The 25347-nt window shown below is 40.2% G+C and overlaps 1 protein-coding gene across 1 annotated transcript; it reads right to left on the bottom strand.

The window, feature by feature from the left end:
- Positions 1 to 606: 606 nt before the first annotated feature.
- GABRA6 (gamma-aminobutyric acid type A receptor subunit alpha6) lies at positions 607 to 16613 on the bottom strand. The gene is made up of 9 exons (XM_028527571.2): positions 16220 to 16613; positions 15904 to 16022; positions 15242 to 15309; positions 13133 to 13353; positions 12972 to 13054; positions 12523 to 12666; positions 11962 to 12114; positions 10429 to 10688; positions 607 to 2512 (listed from the first exon to the last, which is right to left on the bottom strand). Exons 1-9 carry the CDS (start codon positions 16267 to 16269, stop codon positions 2237 to 2239), a joined length of 1374 nt encoding a protein of 457 aa, XP_028383372.1. The 5' UTR covers positions 16270 to 16613; the 3' UTR covers positions 607 to 2236.
- Positions 16614 to 25347: the final 8734 nt, after the last annotated feature.

Here is a 25347-nt window from a genome sequence, read left to right as displayed (position 1 = left end):
TCTCTGCACCTTGATTTCTCATCTTTAAATGGAGATAAGAGTAGCAAGTCCTTTACAGGTTCATGAGCAAGATTGAATGTACGATAGCATATAAAATGATTAACACCTACCTAGCATTTCATTGGTTACTGTCCTTGCTAAAAGAAAAGCGGGCCCCGTATCATTGGACTAACTTAATTTAGATAGAAAAGAGCAGTAATGAAACAAATGTAAGTTGTAAGATGGAGGGGCCTTTATTTCGAGCACAAAGTCTATAGACTTTCAGTCTGTAGTTTCACATGGTACAGAGATCTGGCCATGAAGTTAATTAACAGGGAAGCTGGATGCAGATCTCAGGCTCTTCCGCCTGAGTAGGAGGCTGTTTCCGTTCAGATGTAATTTATTTGGCTGCCAGAATGTTTGCAGTTTCCCTCTTTCCGGGTGAGCACTGAGGGAGATCTCCGTGATGTTGAGACCCAGCAACAGCCCATGAGGGCTTTACGGATTTGGACAGACTGCGGTTCACACTTTCTCCTACTCCTCGTTCCCCTTTCCCCGGGGCTATTCCATAGGGGAGGGGGGCATGGCTAGAGTTAGATTCAGGAAAAGCTGTTATGGGGAAAGGAAGAGTTGAAAGGATTTTTCAACTTTATGGATGTGTAACTGACAGACAAAATTCCAAGATATTGCAAGTGCACGCATGATGATTTGATACACATATACATTGTGAAATGATTTCCCTCGTTGATTTAGTTAACATCTGCATCGCCTTACATACCCGTACTTGCCTTCTTTTCTTTTTGGTGAGAACGTCGAAGTTCTATTCTCTTACCAAATTTCAATACAACATTACAACTATAGCCATCACGTTGCACATTAGATCCTCAGACCTTATTTATCTTATAACTAAAAGTGCGTGAGTGAACAGAAAGGAGATGGAGGATTGACTATTTGGGTATAAACCCAAGTCTGTCTTTTTTTATTTTTGTTCAGTTACAGTTGTCCCCATCCCCCCCACACACACTCTCCCCTGCCCCACCCACCACCACCTCCCACATTCAGTCCCCCCCCATTGTCTTTGTCCATGGGTCCTTTATACATGTTCCCTCACTTAACCCTTCCCTTTCTTTCTCCCATTGTCCACTACCCCCCACTCTGGTCTCCATCAGTTTGTTCTTTATTTCCATGTCTCTGACTGAGCTTGGCCCTCCCTCTCTTGTACCTGGTAGAATCACCGGGGACACTAACATTGGGGGGGAGGTAGCCACCTCCTTTCTCTGTACTTAAGGGAACTCCGCCCCCTTGCTTTATTAGACAGCCAGATAACCGCGTTCGTTGTTGTTTTATTTAGCAGTATACCCAGAAAGGTAGAAAATACAGGATATGATCATAGTCATAATACACAAGGCTTCCCTCTAATCACTATTTTTCCCATAACTTCATGGAATTATAATGAACAGATTATTTTAAAAGGAAAGCCTAACAAGATAAAGCAATGTGGTACTGCAGCCCAACTAAAGCTATGTACATATGCACACATAATTTATAATTGGTGTGTAACTCGTCTGTATATAAACAGCATACTTCATTGAGGAAAAATAGCGCAGCAAGGTTAAAACAAACGGCTAAGCTCAACACAGGCTCTGCGGTGCCACTGAAAGCCACTTCACTAGCGTAAAGGCCTCCCCCATGCTGGTAGTGACCTACCGGTAAATATTCACACTATTTATATTTTGCTCTCTTGAAAATTAAGCCAAAATAAATATATTTTAAGGCAACCTTTGGAATTGTCAGCCTTTCTTATTTTGTCTGCGTTGTGGTATATGCTATTCACAGTGACATTTCAAATATTGAACAAGGAAGAATGAAGACTGGCAAATTCACCTTGCATCAATCTTACCTTCTTATAAAGTTTCTCTCTAATGTACACCAAAGTCATACTTTATTAAATTTATGGGGGTGACTCGGGTAATAAGATCACATAGGTTTCAAGTATATACTCCTATGATACATGATCTATATATTTTATTTTGTGCCCACCAGCCACAGTCATACATTTTAGCAACCTTCCACTCCCAATTTTGAGGAGTAATATTATCGCTTTTTGGCTCATATCTGCTTACCGAAAACTCTGCGTTACAGATTTTCAATTTTGATTTCATATTTGGAAAAGCATCTACACAAGTCTCAATGCTATTTTTTAAAACAAAATTCAGAAAATGAGAACTCGTATAAGACAGGGTGCCCTGTCTGCAAGCTACTCGACACCGCCGCTCACTTCCATTGTGTCTTTGGAAAGATAGACTATCCAGTACACAAGGTTGAATCCCGCGAACGCGACTGGGAAGAGAATCCGAGAGTACTGATCTATTTTGCTGGTGCCTCCAAAGGCTGGGGAGAGCGGCGGGGGAGTGATGGGAGTTGATGGTAAGACGGGAACTCTGGTGAGGACGTGGCTGGCCTCGGAGGGTGGAACTATCGGTAAGGTCAGGGAGGTGATTCTTTTCTTCAGATGGTACTTGGAATCAGGATGCTGCGGGAAAAAGACATAAACAGTCAGCCTACGTAAAGAATAAAGACCGCTTATTTAGATTCATTCTTTTCCATCATTGGTGCCTATTTATTGACTACTTAACTACTGTGTGAGACAAAATATCAGCAAATTTGTCTAGTATTTGATGGCGCTACTCTTCCAAGAAAGCAGCGAAACAATTTTTTAATTGATTTGCTTTCATTTAATGTCCTATGATTTAATACATCAGCACTTGATGCCGGGCGTGTCCCACGTCCCAGAGACCGTGTTGAGCGTTGTGCCGTTAGGAGGAGATGAGCCAGGCCACAGAGCGGACCCGCCCCTTGTTACCGTAAACCCACAGCGCAGTGAGTGTGGGCAATGAGAGGGCAAAATTCAAGAAAAATATGTAGATGTTAGTTCATATAGGACAACATATAGGATATGTTAGTTCATATAGGATAAAATAACAGCCTAGTTAGTTGATATCATTCTCCTAAATACATTCCTAGCCTACGTCACCATCTTTGCACATTCGTAAATTTGAACCGCTGAGATTAAGGACATATCTAGGAAGGTGCTCATGTGCGTTAAAAGCCAGTGACAAAGTATAAACACCCTGAGACTGAACAGGATGACGATCGATCCCTTGAAGCACAACTGCCTCTTAGCTCAGAAGTTCTATATTGAGAGTGTTCTGCTTCCTATTCAGAAATTCTCCACTGGCTTCACTCCATCTGTGTGACCAAAAAATGATTCATTTCCTAACCTCAGAACTGTTATATGCTCTTCTCTATCATTCAATTTTCTGTCCCATTGAAATCATAAGACAATCGAGTTTAGTCCTGAAAGGGACACTTAGCACACGGATGGATAGGTGAGAAAGCCGAGACCCGGCTGGGGGAAAGCGTCTCCCCCACCCCCACCCCCACCCCCACCCAGCCGCACAGCTTGCTCCATCCCCAAACTCCCTCGTCCCGAAAGCACAGGGCCTCATGCAGAGACTATCTCTGGTTGCCTTTGATTCCTTTCACGCTGTTGGAGACTGGGCGGCCTTGATCTCATTCTCAGCTTTGCTGCGCCCTGGAAGAGTCGCTCTCCTTGTGGCCAGGCCGTCCTTGCTGGGTCTCTCCTTCAAACACCTGCCGCGCATCATCCCTGCTCTTGTAAAACCACCTCGTCTCCTCCCTGGCAGCACAGTCACCGCTTTGTCGCCTGGCGGGGAGTGTTACTCACGTGGGCAGACTCCTGTGGCTTCAGCCAGCAGCCCTGCAGAAGCAGGGAGAGGCCGCCACCTCCCCTGTGATGGCTGAGCCACAGGACCAGAATGACCCACCGGCGCAGTGACATTTGGACTGCAGGAGACAACAACCCAAAGAGCCTCTTCTCTCTGTATTCGCCCTCTTGAATTTTGCTGTGTGATTTGTTTGATCATCTAAATAATAATAGTCATCACAGAGAATTCAAGCCCACTGTGCTTTTAGGGAGCACGGGGAAATCTGTTTCTTCACCAAAAGCAAAAATGAATCTGTGAAGTCAAGTCTAATGTGTTAGGACCGTGGTGAATTTCAAGCAAAGAATATCTTTGTTACCTATGGGCTAGTATTGTACAAGGCACTCTGGACAGAACTAAATAAATTATAGGTCTTGGAGGTAGGAGATCATTTAAAATCGTAGAGGGACCAGTCTGCTGATCTGAGACAGAAAATAAGTGATGCTTCCTGTTACAAATATCTGACAGGCCAGGAGGACTCCTGTGCCCAGGGTCACAGACATTGACCGTGAACAGGACCAGAGGAGTGGCACTTGGGTCTTAATGCGTGCTGCCTCTTGGAGAATCAGCATAGCACCATCGTACGAAAGCTTTTATCATGTTCCTAAGATTCCAGTTTGAATTTTCATTCAGTAAATATGTTATTAATATATTCTTCACCTGACACAGGAAAGTGTGTCACTGTTTCATTCTCCAAGAAGTATCCTCCTGCCAGATGTATGGAACGTGAAAATCTTTTCCTCTAGCAAGATTTCTAAGGATCATGATGAAGTCGAAAGAGGGCAAGCCTTCAGAGAGATTTTCCTTCTAAATTTGTCTTGGCTTTTAATATCATGCCTTGCCTGTCTGAAACCTGTGGGGTTTTCTTTTTCTTTTTTTTTTTTTTTTAGGAAGAAAGGGGGCAGACATTAAAAAATGTTTGTTGATGTGAGAAGGTAATTATAAAGCATAATCTGCCATAAAAACATAAAGCATTATTTTACCTCTCTCTCCTTTTTAGAGATGTTGGTGGGGGGAGTTATTTGTCGATCTCTTAGCATTGTTACAGTGTCAGAAATGGCTTAAAGTGAGGTTGCCAAATACTCCTTGCCCAGAGTTAAGCAACATCATTCCAGTCTAAGCACCATGAAAAATGTAAGCACATTGGCATTAGCCTGGAATGAAAGGTTCCGTACAATAGGATTCCCCGTTTCCTCATTTGTTTCCCCAGTCTCTCTGGAGGGTTGTGTAAGAGTTGAGAGGACCGGAGAGTCAGAAAGCTCTAGGTTGCAGGTCCGTATATACTACTCAGCTGCAATACAACTTAGACATGTCATAGAATTCATCAAGTCTCCCTAAGCTTCAATTGACTGTCTTTAAAGTGATTTTTTTCTTTTCCCTAAGAATTTGAGAAACACTATGTTGTATATATACACACACACTTTGTACACTTTTTTACTTGCTTACCTGCTATGACTCTTTTAGCTATTATAACATACTTCCTTGGAAATATTATTTCTGTTATGCCTTATCACCATTCCTGACATTAATGGGAGAGGGCATATTATTGTCATGTATAAGTGCTCTACAATGCCTGGCCAGCACATAGAACATAGTGTATGCTTAATAAACATATGGTAGATCAAAAATGAAGGAAAAGCTAACCATTTTTCAAGATTCTTTCAGTAGCCAGGCAAAAAGAAAGGAACAAAAGGTCTTATGATTATATTACATTATATTTTAGCATATTATTTCACATTACGTGATGGGTACCATATCTACATGCTTACTATTGGCGAGCACGGCACAGCACTTCGCAGGTGTGATTTTGCTTGTTCTGAGAAGGAATCTGTAATGTAATAACGCTATTTTCATTTCGGAGATGAACAAATGAAGGCTTAAGCAGGAAGCTCACACGAGTAATAATTGTCGGCACCTGAACTCAATCCCTCTCAGATTCCAAACCGCATGCTCAACAGTTACTGTTTCTTCCCATCCGCTTTCCAATGTACGGCATGGTTTTTCAACCACAGAGCTACTGACATTTTGAGCAGGGTAAACCTTTGTTGTGGGGGACTGTTCTGTCATTGTGGAATGTTGAGTAGCATCCCTGCCCTCTCTCCAGACCTCGCCAGTGTCCTCTGGGGGAAAACCCACCTACCATTGAGAATCACTGGTTAGAGTTACAACTGTCCCACAGCCCAACAGTAATTGGAGGGATTTCTAGCAGGCAGCAAATAAGATATGCTCAAGGAAAGACATGAAGCTTGGCTAACTAAATACGTGCTGAATAATCAGCTCCTGGATAATTGGGAATTCACAGTACAGGAGACTGGATGCCAATTTAAAAGAATCACATTGAATTTCTGAAATGAAAAGAAAAGCCAATTTTCCAAGCCATTCAAGCTACAGGTTTGCATCAGACCCCGCCCTCCTGTTCATTGTAAGCTCAGCAGCTTCACTTGATGGTAAAATAGGCTTTTGTAGAGTCCAGATGAGGGCTCAGCTTGGGGCTGTCATTGTTTTGAGTGGAACACCTGTGGTTTTGCATTTTTCCAGGGCTCCCCTGCTGCTGAGTGCCATCCTGCTCTGGGTATTTTTAGAGCACAGCTTCGTTGTAATTAACAGCATATTGCAAAGGTACTTTGAATCAAACTGGACTTTATGACAATCAATTATATGATGTAGGGATAAGGCATTTGGGAAATACGTAAAGCAACTTTGCTATAACGTTCAGTGAGTCTAACATATTACAAAGGGAGGGGCACTGGGTTACCTCTCCGCAGACAGGCTCGAACCAGGGCTGCGTTCCTCAAGGAAGTAACAGTGCGTCTGCTCCTGGAGCCAGCAAACGGGGCCATCAAAAATATGACCAAAATGCTTTTGAAAACACCTAGCGTTTGACGTTATTTTAAACTATCAGATTATTTTAAACTAGTCTATCACTATGGAGAAAATAAGCACTCTGTCAAATTATCTTGCACTTATACTACAGCTGGTAGATTTAAAAACAGAGCTGCACCCAGAATTTCTAGAGAGAAGCAGCTTATTGGACCAGTGATCTGGTGGGTCCATGGTGCTAGGGGCGTGTCTGGAAACCATATGGGAAGGTTCGGAGGCTGAAGAATGGAATGCTAGATGGGGATTTGATAGCAGGTACGGGGGAAGAGCTAACCACCTGCACCCCTCAGCCAGCCCCCCCCCCCGTAAGTCACACAGTGACACAGCCGTGAGAAGGGGCACCGGGATCTTTCAGGTGCTGAGAGTCTCAGACGGCCTTAATACAGCCCTTAATTCTACTGAGTAATGGTAGAATTACTCAAACAAATCTTGGCAATATTTGGATTTTGGCGTGACTCTTTCTCAGCCTCCCACATACCTAACCACAGCCTTTATCTCATCACATAGTCATGGCTCATTGGTTCGTCTCCTCCTGCTTGAGAAGAAGCTGCATGAGGGAAGAGAACCCTACCGATACGACTCACTGCTATGTCCCCAACATTCTACAAAGCGTCTGGCACATAAGAGCACTTAAGAAATTCCGTGAATCCACAAGTACTCGATAAATGAGTGCTAGGTGAAAGGAAAAAAATGAATAAATGAATTAATAATGCAATCAGTATAAATGTAACTATTGTCCTGACTAATGACATTTTGATCCATTTTGTTTGTAGATAATTTACCCCAAGAACACCATACCTCCACTGAAAAAGAAAAGCCACATTGGATGTGTTGATGGGTCGGCGGGGAGGGAAGATTCTTTTAGGAATAAGTAACAAGGGCTTAGATTTTTTAAATGACAAGGAAGCTAGCAAAGCATACCTGAGACGGAAGTTCTGAAACACAAAGACAGGAACAACTCTCTAAGGCCAAGATAGTATATCAGATAAAAACAAGAATGATAAATACTATATAAGTAGAAAAGAAAGCATGGACAATTCCTTCTCGAAACCTAAAAAAAATAAAATCTCCAGTTCCAAATGCCTTAAAAGCAGAAAAATAATTAATTAGTCTATAGAACACTTCTGAGGATGTAGTTTTAGGTATTCCTTCCAGCTTAAAATGCCTGAATTTCTTTGTCATTATCCTATTGTAAGATCAAAATCAGTGATAAACTTTTCTCCACATTCATTAGAAGTAGTTTCTTTTGAAAAGCAATGAGTCCATTGAAATGTACAATGTAGAGTCACATAAAATATCCAAGCACTTATTTTATTTCAACTTCACCATTGGCTTGCTATTCCAATGCCCAGGTTACTCAAATAATGTTATTTTGCTTACAACTGAATAGGCATTTTTAAATGTCATGGTATTTGAAAGGAAAAAAATGACCTAGCAATCATAATATACCATTGTGTTATAAAAATTGCAAATGTATAATTTCTGTTTCTCTATATTATATAAGGCAAACTGCCAAGTTTTGACATAAATAAATAAAATATAAATGTTCTATGTAATCATCTGTATTTATTTTTTATATCTACAAGATTTGTATTGTTAGGTTTAATTATTTTTCTTTTTATACTTTGACCTAGGTTTTTAGAAATGAAATTCTACTTTTCACTGCCTTAAAATATTTTAAGTAGATCCATGTTTACAAATGTATTTTTCATGAGAGAAAAGGAAACTTGCAGAACAAGTACTTTGAAATGATATAAATGCAGTATTTTATCCAGCTTCCCAAAGGACTTGTTCGCTGTGTTACTATTTTAGAATTGCAGAAAGTAAATTAGATCTTAAAGTACATCTTATTGATAAATTATACCTCTAAAATAATAGACTAAGGGAATAATAACTCCATTTTTCCAAGGATTTGAAATCATAGTCTTGTCAGTAATATATATTTTAAAAGAATTTAAGTGAAGAAGCTGGTCTTTTTATTTCTCTGTCAGATCAATAAGCATATTCAAAGTAATTGGAGTTATTTTTTTACCCTGTATCTCATGAATTTCTTTTAATTTTTACCATTCCTCAAGTAGCAAACTGTTAAACTGAATTCCGATAATCATTATTCTCCCTTTATAAGTGTATGTTAATATATAGCCTTTGGACATATATCAATTATATACCTATGTAAATACAGATGGCTTATAACATAATTACTTGTTCTTACAATCAAAATAATTCTAAAAAATACTTGAAATTTATTTTTTCTGAAACAAGTAATTTTCAAGCACTGAATCTTCAGACTGACATTTTATTACAAAATGTATATATTTGTGACCCTTGAAAACATACCTATATTTAAAAAAGTTATTAAGTCAAGGAAAGAATTTTGAGGATGACCTCAGCTCCATTCTGAAAATCTGTCCTGTCTCTGTGTGGTAGGAATGGTTGTAGGAATAGAAAATCTGTCCTGTCTCCGTGCGGCCTCTGTAAAGCTGTGGACATTAGGATTCTGAAATCAATTCCTAGTTCTTCTACCAATTAGTAACTCATAACTTTCCTCTCTGACACTCTGTTTTCGATTTGCAAGTGAAGTAATTAGACTGGGTCACTATATGGCATTTTTTTTCTTTCTTAGTAAGGGATAATCCAAGAAAAATCTTTAAATTATATAGTTCCACTTATCATGGGAATAACCTTATTTTATTTCTTGGATAAAATGTAAATTCTCAAATAAGTTTCTTAGGTTATCAAAGAGAAAAGTTTCAGTGAAACTTTTATCATTTTTTAGCCAATAAATACCTGAGTATTTCAGAAGTGAAATCCAAATCATTGTAAAACTTTTTATCATAACGGTTAACCAAAAATTAGCTGGACTGCACATGATTTCATGATTTGGAAATATTCACAAGAATTGATTAAGTATAAGGAAATTTTCAATTTAAAGTATCTGTATTACTAAATTTTACAGAGAAAAATATTCCTCTTTGCAAGAGCCACTATGTTTGGAGTTTATATAAAAATATGTACTTGTCAATCAGCTCTATAATCCTTTATAAAAGTGTTTGCACCTTCATGATTGGAAGAATTTACTCATATGTAAAATTGGAATTTGGGAGCACATGTATTACCTTGAATTATTAATGCCGCCATTTGTTATTTATTCAAAACACCTTCAGGGACCAGAGCAAGTCAAAACTTAATTCATATAGGTATTTCTCACTGATTATGTCTTTGAATAAAACCATATTTATATCCACATTTTAATACGAACATGACCATGAAAATCTTTCCATGCGAATCAAAAACTTGGCTTGTGAGTCAGCATTCATAGAACCTAATACATCTCACCCTCATGGAATAAACCAACAAGCAGGTTTTTAATAAAAATTCTTCCTTCCTTAGGAGTCCCTGTTTGTTTCCTTCAGACTCTGAAGTCTCAAAGGCTCATTAAGAACTTTTTTTTTATTTTTTCCTTTATTCTCCCTGGTTGGTTTAAGTGAACCCGTTCAAAGCAAACATCTAAAGGCCGAGCAGAACTCGCTTGTCTTTGAGAGCCCGGGACCTGGCAGCACCAGTGAGGGAGATGAAAGAGGACACCGAAAGTTTAGGGCAGGAGTAAATGAAGGAGTGTTGCAGGCTTTTTCCTGTGAAGCTGGAAAAGAAGCTGGCCTTGGAACCAGGCTTATGTAACTCACGCTCAACTAACAGTACGTTTGGATTCTTTAGTCGTTTGTGATCACGGGCTGCGTTACCTTTTTTTTATACAGTGCGTTAGCTTAGTAAAGTAAACAATTACCAAGACAATCTCGGCTTCCAAGCGCTCGGTGGCTTTGGGCACTGTCACTGGGGGCGAGGCTGCAGACTGCGCCTTCCTTTTGGCCTTCTGTGTCTGGAGGTTGGTGAAGTAGTTGACAGCTGCAAACTCAATAAGAGCAGAGAAGACGAAAGCGAAGCAAACAGCTATGAACCAATCCATGGCGGTTGCATAAGACACTTTTGGCAAGGAGTGCCGGGCACTGATGCTCAGAGTGGTCATGGTTAGAACAGTGGTGATCCCTGAAATGGAGAAGAGTGAGAGATGCAGTATTAGCATTTGGAATGCAAAAATAAGCTGAAATGTGAACATGATGGTGACAAGGATGAAACACTCTCCAAATGTGATTTTTGCTATTATTTTATTGTTTTATAGTTGTTCACAACTACTTTCATAGGTATTACCATTTTTGTATCCTTAATACCTACTGTAGTTAGCTGTACATTGTAATGATTCAAAACATATTTTGAATTGTTTCAGCTTAACTATTGTAAAGCTCAAGTCATGAAAAATTCTAGTTGCTTACTTCTTTAGAAAACTTAAAGCAAATTATCATTAAAAATAATAAAACCTTGAACTTCTGACCAATTGTCATAGCTGATAGTATCTTTTATCATATTTAAGAAATTTATCAAGTGTGGTAATAATCATAAATTAGGTTCCTCAATTTTTTAAATTCCCAGCTTGGTTTTAAGGTAAAATATTTACTAATGAGAAAACAATTTCATCCTTTATCTGCCAGCAGTTTTCTGTCTTGAATTATGACTTGGTGAATTTATATCATTTGACTATGGTCAACATCATAACATAGATATTCTTTTATAATTTACAGAAAAAACCTATTTCAATACAGTAAATTAAAAAGTCAAAATTCATCTGAGATTTCAGTTCAATTTAGGTCTTCCCTAGGAACTGCTAAATTCACAATCATGAAAACTCAGAGAAAATGGATTTAGTTAGTGATGATATTTTTCTGTTATATCTCTTTTTCTTGTTTTATTTCATCAAAACTAGTAGTGATTCTATGCATCATAAGTGGAACTGAATAGTTAGGTTGAACCATGGGAAATTAGTAATATTTAACTATTTCTAGACCTACAAAATAGCATTTTTTATGGCTCAACCAAATTAAAGTGAGATACAATTTATATGTTACTGGATTCACTAACTTAGCCTTTGTTTTTATGGATTTATATGTCAGATTTTATGTTTATGCTTTTTCTTGGTTATAAAAAATCAAATCAAGATTTTTTTTAAAAAAATCCTTATTAACTAGGACATATGAAAGTCATAGGAAACCAGCCAGAATTCTCGCTGAGACAAATTTTTTGTTGATTCACTACGCAACTTGCAATACGATAAGGGTCATTTTACACGATCCAAGTGTCTGAATGAGATACGAGCCTATTTCCTTTGTGGACTGAAAAAGTGCACTGGTGTGAATATTTCCCCAAAGTGCCCCGGGCATGGGAGCTGCAGGATGAATGGGAACGGAGCCCAAAGAGCGAAGCATACCAAAGACCGTTCTGGCAGGGACAGACTCCTTATTAATCCAGAAGGACACCTGGGAGAGAATGACGGTCATAATGCAAGGCGTGTATATCTGTATCATGAAGTAGCCCATCTTCCTTTGCAGGTGGAAATAAACTGTCATTATTACGTATTCACCTGTTGGAAGACACATACATCAATGTTATGGCTGTTGACAGTGTGTTAAAAAACGCAGCTGGGAATAAATCTCTCAGGTCTTCAAATTAACACGGGCTAGGAGAAAATCAGCAGAGGCGTGTTTTAATATGTGACAAAGGCATTGATCAGCAGATGATGGATCACATCAGCTCATTATTTTGGGAGGGGCTCTTTGTGTCATGTATCTACAAAACTACTCATTCCAAGGAGACACAAATCTTTATGTGCACATGGTTGCAAAATCAGCGTAAGGAAAGCTACTCATCACTTCAAAACATCAAGCTTATCTGAGAATGGCTGGCACAGAGGAAAAAGAAATAGATATTTTAAAGGTGCACACCAGAGTCACCTTGCAGAATTACATACATGTACTGGTCAGCTTCTCACCTGTGTTCGATTTAATCGTCTCACTAGATACTGTTTGTCCAATCAGATCATACTGGAGGAGGCTGGAAGATTCTTCTGGGACTTCAACTGAGTACAGTGGTCCTTTCTTCCACGTATATATGATTTCACTCTTAGGGTAGGCATCTGAATTTTTTAAACAAATTAAACATAACAGTGAATCTGACTAGTGGTGTTTTTTTTCTTTCAAAGAAAATATTTTTCTATACAAAAAGGAAATGCGGACAGAAATTTTCTTTAACGCTTTTCTTTAATCCGGACAACTAAAACCTCTGGCTATGACAGATATGATTAAGTAAATATATTCCTGGAATCACACTTTGAATGTCACAGTATTTTTTCTCTTTTGCTTTCCAGGCTCTGATTAAAACCAAATAATTGTGTATTTTGAATGCATTATTTAAAACCCTTGGAAGTTTTTTGTGACTTACAACTCCCAAACTTGAGTGGGCAAGCGTGCCCGTCCATAGGAAAGTTAACCAGCTTCATAGGACAGTCAGCGTTGATGGTAAGCCTAGGGACATTGAAATGAATGGTTCTGAGTTAGTGTGATGTCAGTTGGACAGAGGAAGTAGAATTGGAGAGACCTTACCTCATAGTGTACAGAATGGTCCCATTCTGCATTATTCTGAAGAGTTTGTTAGGAGTTGTCATGTTGTGAGCAATTGATTTTTTGCCATTCCTGAAAAAAGTGTCAGGTGTCCAGATTTTACTGACCATCAAGTTATTCAAACTTAGGATCTCAGTTGGCCCCCCGAACTTCAGTCTCTCGTCCGTCCAGGTCTGGCGGAAGAAAACATCCATGGTGTACTCCTAAAAGAGAGTGAGATACTCATGCAGGCTGGGGGGCTGGTTTGTTAAGAATGGTTTTTTCACTGACTTTTCTGTGTAATTCCTAAGACTTAAGGAATAAAGCAAGTTTTTATGACAATAACCTGTCAGGAAAGCTATAGTTTCAGCGAATTCTTCTTGATCTCAACCTAAAAGTTCATATTATTTTTAAAGATAGCGCTGTGTTATGCAAACTTTCCTTCTTAACCTTGACCATCCCCACATACTTCTTTTTGCCAGCCATCTCTCCATATGTCGACCTATCAATTTCCCAATCCTTCATTTAGGAGAAAAATATGAAAATACTTCCAGTCTAGGTTTTGTGCTGCTCTTCCTACCATCAGTTAGTCTAAGTTGCCCTTCCCCTTAGCAACCTGTTCACCATCAGAGGTGTCTCCGGACATCACAATACCATTTAGTAAAGTTCCAAGCTGAATTTCACCAGGTAAGCGTACTCGGACTACACATCATTGTTATTTTATATTGTCCTCAGAGAACATTACAGTAAATGTTCCCATGAACACTCAAAAACAACATCATTCAAGTAAGCATAATAATAATCACAAGTTTTAGTTTATGGCTTTTATGAAATAACATTAAAAATATTAAGAATGATGACAAGGTTCATTGCAAAAGTTAGTGATAGATATCAACATAACTATATAACAATATTGCCAATAATTGCTTTACCTACTTTACATGTTCTTTTATGAGACCTGCTACTATACGTGGTGATTATATTTTAAAAATATAATTTGACACAATATATTAATATAATAATGATCCAAGCTGTAACAAGTTTCAATTATACAAATAAAAAGGAGACAGATTCATAAAATAAAGTTCCAAGTATCCCCAGATTTCAAATACTACAGTAGAATATGGTTGTGGTTATTTGTACTTGGGTGACTCAGTGCTCAAATGACAAGTATGATAGAAAATAATTGAGGATTCTAGTTAATGAAGAGTCTTAAGACATTTATCCCTTAAAGTCCTCCTCCTGTCTCTTCCTCTTCCTTAGTATCTTTCTTTTTATTTTTCCTCTTCCTTTTCCTCTTTTGGTTCTCCCTTTTTTCTCTTTCCTTCTTCCTTTATTCTTTTCAGTGCAAAAGAACAGACCATGAAAAAGTCTCTAAAAACCTTCTATCCAAAATTAGAATTTCCCTAAATAATATGTAATGAGGCACTTCTTTAAAAAGTTATGTTTATTCCAGTTTTAATATCTATGTGCTACCTTTAGGGGAAAATGCTACCTAAGAACTGTGAAAGCATTTATAATATACTTCGTTCTAGAAGACTAGTTCAGATTTTCATCGCCACTTACTATAAATATTCTTCTACGAACCCACGGCCATCTGTACCTGGAGCAGAGTCCCCAGAACACCCACTAGTCTGTTCACAACGTAAGAGGTGAAATGCATTAGCCTTTCCAAATCACTCCCTTTACCCTTTTAATTAAATATGCTGAAAATGATGTACTACCAAAAAAATTCTATGCCTTAAGTTTCACAGCCATTCTTCATATACTCTTACATGGCACCTTTATTGGAGTTTTTGTTTTGCTACCTCAGACATTTACTAGGACTTCATAAAGACAAGGAAATCTTTTCTCTGCAGGGAAGAACCAGTGGGTGACATGTGGACGGAAGAGAGGATATCATCCCACCAACTCCCTCAGGTTATTTAAAGTGTTCCAGCAGAGCCGTCCGTGGGAGAGAGGAAGCAGTCAGCTGCTCCAGTGGCCAAGCCCTCCCAGCCCGGGTTCCCGTACCGAGTGATGGTGCCTGGTCACTACGCCCATCGTCGTCAGCACTGGGACGTGGCCCCCTCCCCCTGAGTAAGTTACCCTCTTCACGCAGAGCTCACTCACCATCTCCACATCTGACACCGGCCCAAAACTGGTCACATAAATGTCTGTTTTGACTTCAGTGACAGCACCTGCAATTAGCCCAGAAGGATGGGGGCAGTTACCCCAGTGACGTTGAAGGAACTGAACTCAGTGATGCTACAACAAAGCCCCCCTTCACGGCCAGAACCTGCAGCCCATCCTAAAGTCATCCCAGTAGGGGGCCCTTGAGGTTTTCACCTCTGAAAATTCACACCAGTTGCCTTGTATTGAATTGAATATGGTCAATTTGGGGAATTAAGGAGAAGAGGAGAAGTGGGTTAGCACTCTAATGAAAATTATAACAGTAGCTAACATACTGATAATTTCAATGGGACAAATGCTAAAAAAAACCCATTGTTTTACACAGAGAATGTAATTCACCATTCACACAACTCTGTGAAGCAAGCAGTGTTCAGGCACTCCCACTACCGTTGGGGAAATGGAGGCTCACAGAGTTCAAATAACTCACATTTAAGGTTGCCAATTGAGGAGGGGCAGAGACTGGGTAGGAATATGCACGTGGCCTATCTCCGGGACCCCAGCACCTTCCCACTCGGTTTCCCTTCCGAGGCCCCTGGGCCTCGCGATGGCAGTGAGGGGGCAGGGGAGTCCAGGTGCTCCTTCTGCTAAAGGATCTCTCTCACCTCCAAATCCCGGCCGGAGCCGATTGTCATAGCCTTCCAGCAAGTTGTCCAGGATCCGACTGATGTTCTCTGGGTAGAAGTTTCCTTCATCTTCAAGTTTCCCTAGGGCGTTCTCTACCCTGTGAGTAGACAGGCAATGATCCTCACCCCCAGACTCAGAGAAAATGCGCTGTTCAGTCACCTTGGCTTCCCCACCACCACTACATGGCTGTACCACCCAGGCTTTTGGTGATTTGGTATAGAAGTCACCCAGGGGGTGTGCACTTCCCCTTTCCTCTCAGCTAAAGAGAAAAAGATCAGGAAAAAATAATCTTACCATAAAATAATGTACAGCCAGGGCAGCGGTGATGCCATTCCGCAGTGCATGGGAATGCCCACTCTATTTTCCTCCTGGCTTATCCTCCCCGCTAACCAGCTTCTCTTTGCCAGTCAACTAGAGGAACCTCCTGGACCCCTCATGTCCCTCCTCCTTGTTGGCATCCGGCCAGTGGTCCAGTAGATGGTGAGGTTGCCAGGAAGACTTTGAGGGTCCGCCTTGTTCTCTCTGTACTTGTTTTCGTCTTTGCATGTGGAACACGGTGGCTCGTGCCCTTAGACCATGTCCTGGTGGACACTCAGCCTCCTCTGACTGACTCATGTGGGCAATGGGAGTCAGAAGGCACAGTGCATGGCTGGAGAGCGGTGACAATAATTGAATAAGGCATCAGGGCAGATTAGAAGGAAGAAATCCACCGCTAGGTTTGGCATGGAGTTCGCAGAGCCCTGTGAGAAAATCTGGAAAGCTGTGGCATCTTGCTGATTGAGATTATGTTCCAATGGGCTTAGCATTTATTATTTCTGTGGTTCACAGAAGGATTCCTGTGCAGCTCTTCCTGCTGAAGAAGTCTAATGCTACTGGAACCCTCTTGGGTTCTCTTTCTGATTTCATCAGCTTTCTTGCATCCGACCCACATTTCCTTCATGTTTAAAAGTTTCCCTTAACTATTCATTGAAAAACCTCTAACACCGCCTACCAACTCCTGGCCACCTTGCTGTTGGATTACTGTTTTCTTCAAGCACTTTGCTGATCCTTCCTGTCAAAGGTGTGTCATCTCAAGCTAAGATCCATACATGGATCCTACCACTTTTTTTAGAAACCTGACCAGTGTCATAAATGCTGCCTATAAGACACAGTGTCTGGAAATAGCTGATTAAGATTCCCCATGTAGAAATTACATAAGAATAAGACATTTGTAGACATGGTTAATGATGATTTTGCTAGTGCGGTCTTACTAGGCTTGCCGCAGATCAAAAGTAAAATATTTATACCCAAGAAATAACATTCTCTACCCAGTCTGGTAGGAACAAGATGGAGTAAAAGAAGTATCTTTAAACCTTAAAATTTTAATCTTTAAATTAAAAATTTAACACAATAATGGAAAGCATTATACATTATTTATTATTATGTATTAATATATATATGTTAATTCAGAAACAGAAGAATACAAAGCAACTGTCCCACTTCACCACCCTCCTGCCAAATCAAATCCACCCACTGTCCACCCAGTTCACCCAAGTCTGGACCTGCAGAACCTACATTCTATGAAGGGGTTGGCAACTGCTGCAGACATATAGCGCAGTCCTGCACGTCATTTCTGAAGACATGACGTAAGTCATTTGAGGAGCATTTCAAGAGATTATAACCAAGAAGAGACAATAGATACAGAAAGAATGCAAGATTTCCTATGAATTAGTTTTTTCATTAAATTTCTTGAGGTGACCTTGGTTAATAAGATTATATAGATTTCAAGTGTACATTTCGTGATACATGATCTGTATATTGCATTGTGTACCCACCAACCAAAGTCATACCGTCTTCCGTCACCATATATTTGGCCCCCTTTACCCTTTACTATGCCCTACACCCCCTTCCCTCTGGTAACCACCATACTGTTGTCTATGAGTTTCGGTTTTACATTTCACATACAAGTGAAAGCGTATGAATCTTAGTTTTTTTCTGACTTATTTTGCTTGACTTATTGACTTATTTCACTTTGCCTATTTTTTCTGACTTATTCTTAGCTTGACATTCTCAAGGTCCATCCACGTTGTCACAAATGGAATATTTCATCTTTTTTTTTTACTTTATCTTTATTCTATTTTTTCCATTACTGTTTATCCCTCCATTACCCTCCCTCCCCCCGCAATCACCACACTGCTGTCTATGTCCATGGGTCCTTTTTCCTCTTTGCTCAATTGCTCCCTCACCAACTTCCCCTCACCCCGGGCTGGCAGCCTGTTCTTTATCTATGAGTCTGTCTCTGTTTTGCTTGTTAGTTCAATTTGATCATTAGATTCCACATGTGAGTGAAATCATATGGTGTTTTTCTCTCTCTGACAGTTTTTTTCCAGTTAGCACAATGTTCTCCAGGTCCATCCATGCTGTTGCAAAGAGTAAAATTTTCTTTTTTTTTTATGACTGAGTAGTGTTCCATAGTATATACGCACCACATCATCTTTACCCAGTCCTCTGCGGAAGGATGCCTTGGTTGTCTCCATGTCTTGCCAACTGTAAATAATGCTGCAATGAACACAGGGGTGCATATTATCTTTGTTAATAAAATTTTCAAATCAAAAAACACAAATTTAAGAGGGATTTAAAAAATCATATCTAAAAGAACACAGATATATGAATTCAAGGTTTATACCTGTTTGACTAGTGTCAGTTCAGTGTAACTTTTATTTATTATGTGCTTGTCACATGCTAAGAATATAAGAAGTTCTCAAAAATAATGCTCACTCTGAGGAAGCTCGCATTCTAGGTATTCATAATCAGTATAATAGAACTAACAAGAGACTGAATGGCTAAAAAGATGGTTTATTGACTATGTGCTATGGAAACACAGTGAAGAGGCAGCTGTGTAGGGAGGGGGAGTCTGTGATCATTTCATGAAAAAGATAACACTTGAACTAAGCCTCAGAAATTGAGTAAACTTGGAGTAGATTAGAAAAGACCATTCTGAGTTGCATGATGAGCTCAGAGGTGTGGCATTTCACATTGTGTTTGTGAACACATAACCCCAAGAAGCTGGAATACAGGAATCAAAGAGAAAGGAGCGAAGGACTGGAAGAGAAACCCGCCTCCAGGAGAGGGTCTCCTGCGCGCCTCTCACTGGAGAGTCCGAGGGGAAGCGTGGGCGTCTCTGGGGGACCAGATGGGGTTTTCTGAACCACCCATAAGAGCACCCGTGTCGATGAGAATTGCCCTACGATTTCGTGGGGTGGGGTCTTCTTTGTCACGCTTGTACTACTTGACCCCGCATCAAGCCTGTCAATTAGGACACTTCGCAATCAAGTAACTTGTGTTCATTAGCAGGCAAGTTACTTCGGCAAATTATTATCTCTAGACATCATCTTCATCCCCTATAAAGTAGGATTACGGGGTTTTGGTGAGGATTAAATGAAAAATGCATGAAGGTGTTTATTGCAGGGCACTTCTCATAATAAACAAGAGAGAAAACCATCCATCAGCACCATTACCACCATAATAATCATCCTTGTCATCATCATTTTTCCATTTTGCCAAATCAAATCTTTTCTCTCTAGCATTTAGAAATGGAGTCCAAAAATTAGAGTTGGTCTGTGTCGCTTACTAAGGCTGTCGGTGTTGGGAGGGCCTGTTTGGCCACATTCCCGCAACACGAGGAATGGCTGTGGACAGAGAGAAAAACAGAAATGCAGCAGTTGCACAGAAAGAAGCAGAGACACATCCCTGAAACCAACACCAAACAAACACCCTGAGCTAAGAGCTGGCTGTACTTCTGACAGCCTCCTAGGTTTCGTTCCTTCACAACCTAGGTGCCATTTCTGTCCCTCAGGTCCTCTGGAAGCACAGTATCCCTATTACCAGATAAGTGGGTTAGTGTCACTAGCTCCTAAAACAAGGCATTTAATTCAGAAAACTGTATCCCTCATTTAAAAGCAAAATTTCAGGTTATGAAGGCACAGCATGGCACTTGGATGGCCTGCTTGACCCACCAGAGAGCAAACCTAGGCAGGGTCGACTGCTGAGTGTATTTCCGGGGCTTTCCGGAAAGGAACGTGTTAATTGGCATCTACTTGATCTTGCTGCTTAATGAATCTCTCACACCTCCATGGAACAGAAAGCATTTTAGTAGACTGCATGAACTCTTTCAGGCCACTAGGGGACTGCTGAGCATCATCTTCTGGTGCTACCCATGCCCCAGAATCTGCCTATTTATCATGTGCTTGGAGGACAGGCGAGAGGACAGAATTTTGGGTTCAAGCCCAGTAATGAGCTCTGGGGAAATGCTGTGGAAGAGCAAGCAGAATGGAAGTCTATTAACATGGATTCTGCTGGACTTGGATAAGATGTAAATCCCAAACCTGCTGCCATGTAAGGATATAGTCTCAAAGCAAGTGATAAAAATAAACATTCGAAACTGTCGTGGAAAGGTCAAAGGCCTTCATGAGAATAATGGTATCCTTCATGTCATCATATTACATGACTTAATGTTTCCTCTTAGGGTAAAATATAAGAGGGTTGCTATTTATACAGAAGTGACTTAACCTGAGGAAAAATAAATAAATAATGGCGGAGGGATCTTTAGAGCAGAGGCTAATAGGTGTTTGGTGCATAATTTGGAGCTAATGACTCATCAGTGACTCATGATGTTGCACAAAAAGCAAACAACCGGCCTCCCCCCTCAAACTGGGGAAAGCTCTCTAACAAAACCTGACCACCAATGAAACAAATGAATTATTTAAAATAGACTCTTAACAGGCTTTCGAGAGAGCATGCACGGAGCAGAATGTCTCGAGATACCGGGATTAAAAGAGCTGTATGGCACTGTGGACCTACTGTGACCTCCTCGCTGTTGCCGCTGCTTGTCTGGTTATTACGGAACTCTATCAGTAAGGAATGTTGGATGTCGAACTAGCAAACCTGACCTGTGGAGGCATAGACAAAATGGCTTATTTTTCTGGCAGTACGGCAGAGGATTGGGGGTAGGCAGGTCCTGGCTTTGGCAGCCGAGCAGCGGCAGAGCTCACCTGGCGGAATCTCCTGTCGCCAACGCTCGTGGTTGCAGTGCGGCCACATCTGCGTGCAGCAAAGTCCAAGAACCGAGTGCCCTGGCTGTCTCCGGCTGCAGCGAAGGTTTCCAAAGTTGGGAAGTATTCCTCGCCGTCTGAATTAGGGAGTGAATGTATAAAGATAAACGTTCAGGTGAAGCCTACAAAAACCTTCTGACATTTGCTATAGAAATCTAGGAAAGTGGGCTGCTTTCAGTAGCAAGGAATAGTCTTTTTTTCATTTATTCGTTCTCGTTACTGTAGGTGGTGGCCAAGAGGATGAGGATTAGGAATGAATGGTAACTGGCCAGCTAAGAGGCCTGTCCCAGGCAGGGAGGCCCCTCCAGGTAGATTTATCCCCACGTCCCCCCGCACTCTGGGCCGAGGCCCTAGGGAGAGGAGCGCGGGCTCCGTCTCTGCCACAGGCTCACTCGGCTTTTAGGCCCGGCAGGATCGGCAGCGGCTTGTGCCAAAGCCTGGTGAGAACTTTGAGAAATGTCGCTCAATATTCGTTTCTTGATATTATAATGTCTTTTTAAGAGTTTTATGGCAATCTACTAAATTCATTGTCATCCAACAGGGGTCATCCAACCACTACATGTGTGAGAAGGGCTGAAGAGTTAGTTTCCATGTACAGTTGGGGCGTTACTTTAGTTCTGCTCAAAGTTAACCTTCCTGGGTTGCATCTCTAACTTATAAACTGCGATTTTTCTTCTAAGTGTCCAACGTGAGAGACTGGAGAGAAATTGTGCCTGTTACATCAGTTAGTATCCATTATATCAAGGCCCACCTGGGAAATTTCTTGTAAAATTACATGATAGAAAAATCTTTGTCTTGACGAGAAATGGAGATATTTTTCTTTCTGTAAACTATATAACTGCACCTTTTTCCTTTTGATTTTGCTAGCTAGAAACTCAAAGTCAAAACTGAATTATAACCTATTTTGTTGGTGTTTGTCTTCTCTCATTCCCGTACCTGCCTTTTCTATTTCTGTTGTTCGCTTCACATTTGTCTTTCCTGTGAGGCGCCTCAAAACTTGTGGTACATAAAAATGGATATAAGTAAATGCTAGTAAATACAGTAGTTACTGGTGATTTCCAGGAGCCACTCAACTATTTGATGGACTCGGTTCATATTGTCCATTACTTTATCTGCAGTAGTGTTTGAGCTAAATCCCAGATAAAATGGAAGAATACAGAATGGAAAAGACATTAATCGTGAGAGGAGAGTTGGAACCAGAAGATTCTAGGAAATCAGACGCTGAACTGGAGATAATGTTTTGCAGAGAAGAGGCAGTTAATGTGAAGCTCCACATTTAGAAGCTAAATTAATAAAACTTCTTATGTCTTCTCATTTTTAAGGGAAAAAGGAAATATTGTTTGATTTCTTTTACAATAAAATTACCCTGTTTTATTTTTTTAAGAAGAGAGGGGTTCAGGTTCACAACAAAAATAAAAGTACAGAGATTTCCCACATACCCTTTCTCCCACACATTCTCCCGAACATGCGCCGTCTCCCCGACTCTTGTTTTCTCCAACCAACTGGAGCGGCACCTTCGTTACAACTCATGAACTCACACAAGTGCCTCAGTGTCACCCAGCGTCCAGAGTCGACTTCAGAGCTCATTCTTGGTGTTGTACATGTTATGGGTTTGGACAAATGTGGAATGACATATGTCTACTATTATAGTATCATACAGAATTAGTTTCACTGCCCTAAAATATCCTCTGTGTGCCACCTGTTGGTTCAAGCCTCCCCGGCCCAAACCCTGGAAATTACTGATCTTTTTATTGTTTATATAGCTTTGCCTTTCCCAGAATGTCCTGGTAGGAGTCATGCAGTATGCAGCCTTTCAGATTGGCTTTTTTCACTGAGAAATAGGCATGTACGTTTCCTCCGTGTCTTGATAGCTCATTTCCTTTTAACATTGAATAGTATTCTATTATCGGCATGGGCCACGGTATATTTATGTATTTACCACTGAAGGACATCTTGGTTGCTTCCAACTTTTGGCAGTTAAGCATAAAGCAGCTATAAACATCCATGTGCAAGTTTTTGTGTAGAAATAAGGTTTAATCTCCTTTGAGTAAATACCAGTTGTTGGATCACATGGCGAGAATAGGCTTCATGGTATAAGAAACTACCGAACTGTTTTCCTAAGTGGCTGCACCACTGTGCTCTCCCACCAGCAATGAATGAGACGCCCTGTTGCTCCACATCCTCTCCAGCATTCGGTGACGTCAGTACTCTGAACTTGGCCATTTGAATGGGTGTGTAGTGGTATCTAATCGCTGTTTTAATTTGATTTTTCTGATGATATATGATCTGGAGGATCTTTGGGGTGTTTTTTCACTGAATTTATTGGGGTGACATTGGTTAACAAAACCACACAGGTGTCAAGTGTACAGCTCTATGACACATCATCTGCACACTGCACCATGTGAGGCTTGACCCAAAGTCAGGTTCCTTTCACCACCATTTCTCTCCCCTTTGCCCTCCTCCACCTCCCTCGCCCCCGTTCCCTGTGGCAGTCATGACCCTGTTGTCTGTGTCTGTCTCTTCTTTATCTTAATCTCTCCACCTTTTCCACCCAGCCTCCCAAACCCCCTCCCATCTGACAGCTGTCAGTCTGTTCTATGTGTCTACCAGTCTGTTTTATTTTGTTTGTTAGTTTCGTCATTAGATTCCACATATAGGTGACATTATATGGCATTTGTCTTTTCTCTGACTAGCTTATTCACTTACCATAATGTTCTCCAGGCCCATTAACATTGTCACAAAAAATAAAACTTTCTTCTTCTTTATGACCACATAGTATTCCATTGTATAAATGTACCACAGCCTTTTTTATCCATCCATCTACTGTTGGGAACTTGGGCTCCTTTCAGATCTTGGCTGTTATAAATACTGCTGCAGAGAATGCAGGGATGCATATATTCTTTCAAATTAGCATTTTTTGTTTCCTCAGATATATTCCTGCAACTGGAATCACTGCATCATAAGGCACTTCCATTTTTAATTCTTTGAAGGAACCCCATACTGTTTTCCACAGTCTCTGCACCAGTCTGCATTCCCACCAACAGTGCATGACGGTTCCCTTTTCTTCCCATCCTCACCAACATTCGTTTGTTGATTTATTGATGATAGGCATTCTGGCAGGCGTGAGGTGGTATCTCCTTGTGGTTTTAATTTGCATTTCTCTGATTAGTGGCCGGAGCATCTTTTAAGTATCTATTGGCCATTTTTTCATATGCTTATTTTCCATCTGTGTAACTTCTTCGGTGAGATGTCCATTAAGGTTTTGGCCCATTTTTAGTAGGGTTGTTGGTTTTCTTATTTTTGAGTTTTAGAAGGTCTTTGTGCACTTTGGATAACAGCCTTTTATTAGATGTACCTTTTGCAAGTGTTTTTTCCCTGTCTGTGACTTTTTTTATTCCCTTGACATGTCTTTTGTGTGGCAGAAGTTTTTAATTTGAATGAAGTCCATTTTACCAATTGTTTATTTCGTGGATTATATCTTTAAAGTTGTACCTAAAAAGGTATCACCATACCCAAGGTCATCAGGTTTTTTTCTCTGTTATCTTCTAGGGTTTTAGAGTTTTGTGTTTTACATTTAGGTCTGTGATCCATTCTGATTTAATTTTTGTGACTGGTGCAAGGTCTCTGTCTAGATTTTTTTTTTTACATGCATGCATGCATATAAATGTTTGGTTGTTCCAGCACCATTTGTTGAAGAGATTGGCATTGTTTTACCGTATTGCCTTTGACCCTTTGTCATACAACAGTTGATTGTATTTATGGGGGTCTATTCTGGGCTCTATTCTGTTCCATCGATCTGTTGGTCTGTTCGTTCACCAAGCACACTGTCTTGATTACTTCAGTTTTATAGTGCATTGTGAAGTCAGGTATCATCAGTCTTCCAGCTTCGTTCGTCTCCTTCAGTATTGTATTGGATATTATGGATCTTTTGACTCTCCAGATAAACTTCAGCATCAGTTTATCAATATCCATAAATAACATGGTGGGATTCTTATTGGGATTGCACTGAATCTATAGATCAATTTGGGAAGAACCAACTCTTGGATAGTTATTTTATTTTGAAGAGCTTTTTGAAGTGCAAAAATGTATAGAGAGCAGTTACCTAGCATTCTGTTATCTAGCACAGGAACTAGAAACATAACTATGCTTTTTTCTCTTTCAGTAAAGTGTTTTGGAGTTAGAAAATTCCAGATCAATCAAGTTTAAGTTCTGTTTGTTTCCTCCTGTATTCTTTTCTACTCATAGGAGAGAGTAAACTAAGGTCATAAATATGTTATATACTTTTAAAGTTTTTGTATTTTTATGTGTGTATATGTACAGTAGAGATTTTTA

This window comes from Phyllostomus discolor, chromosome 13 (assembly GCF_004126475.2).
Source record: "Phyllostomus discolor isolate MPI-MPIP mPhyDis1 chromosome 13, mPhyDis1.pri.v3, whole genome shotgun sequence".
NCBI classification, from domain to species: Eukaryota; Metazoa; Chordata; class Mammalia; order Chiroptera; family Phyllostomidae; genus Phyllostomus; species Phyllostomus discolor.
Note: the sequence above shows the minus strand (reverse complement) of the source record. Positions and strands in the feature narration are given on the sequence as shown.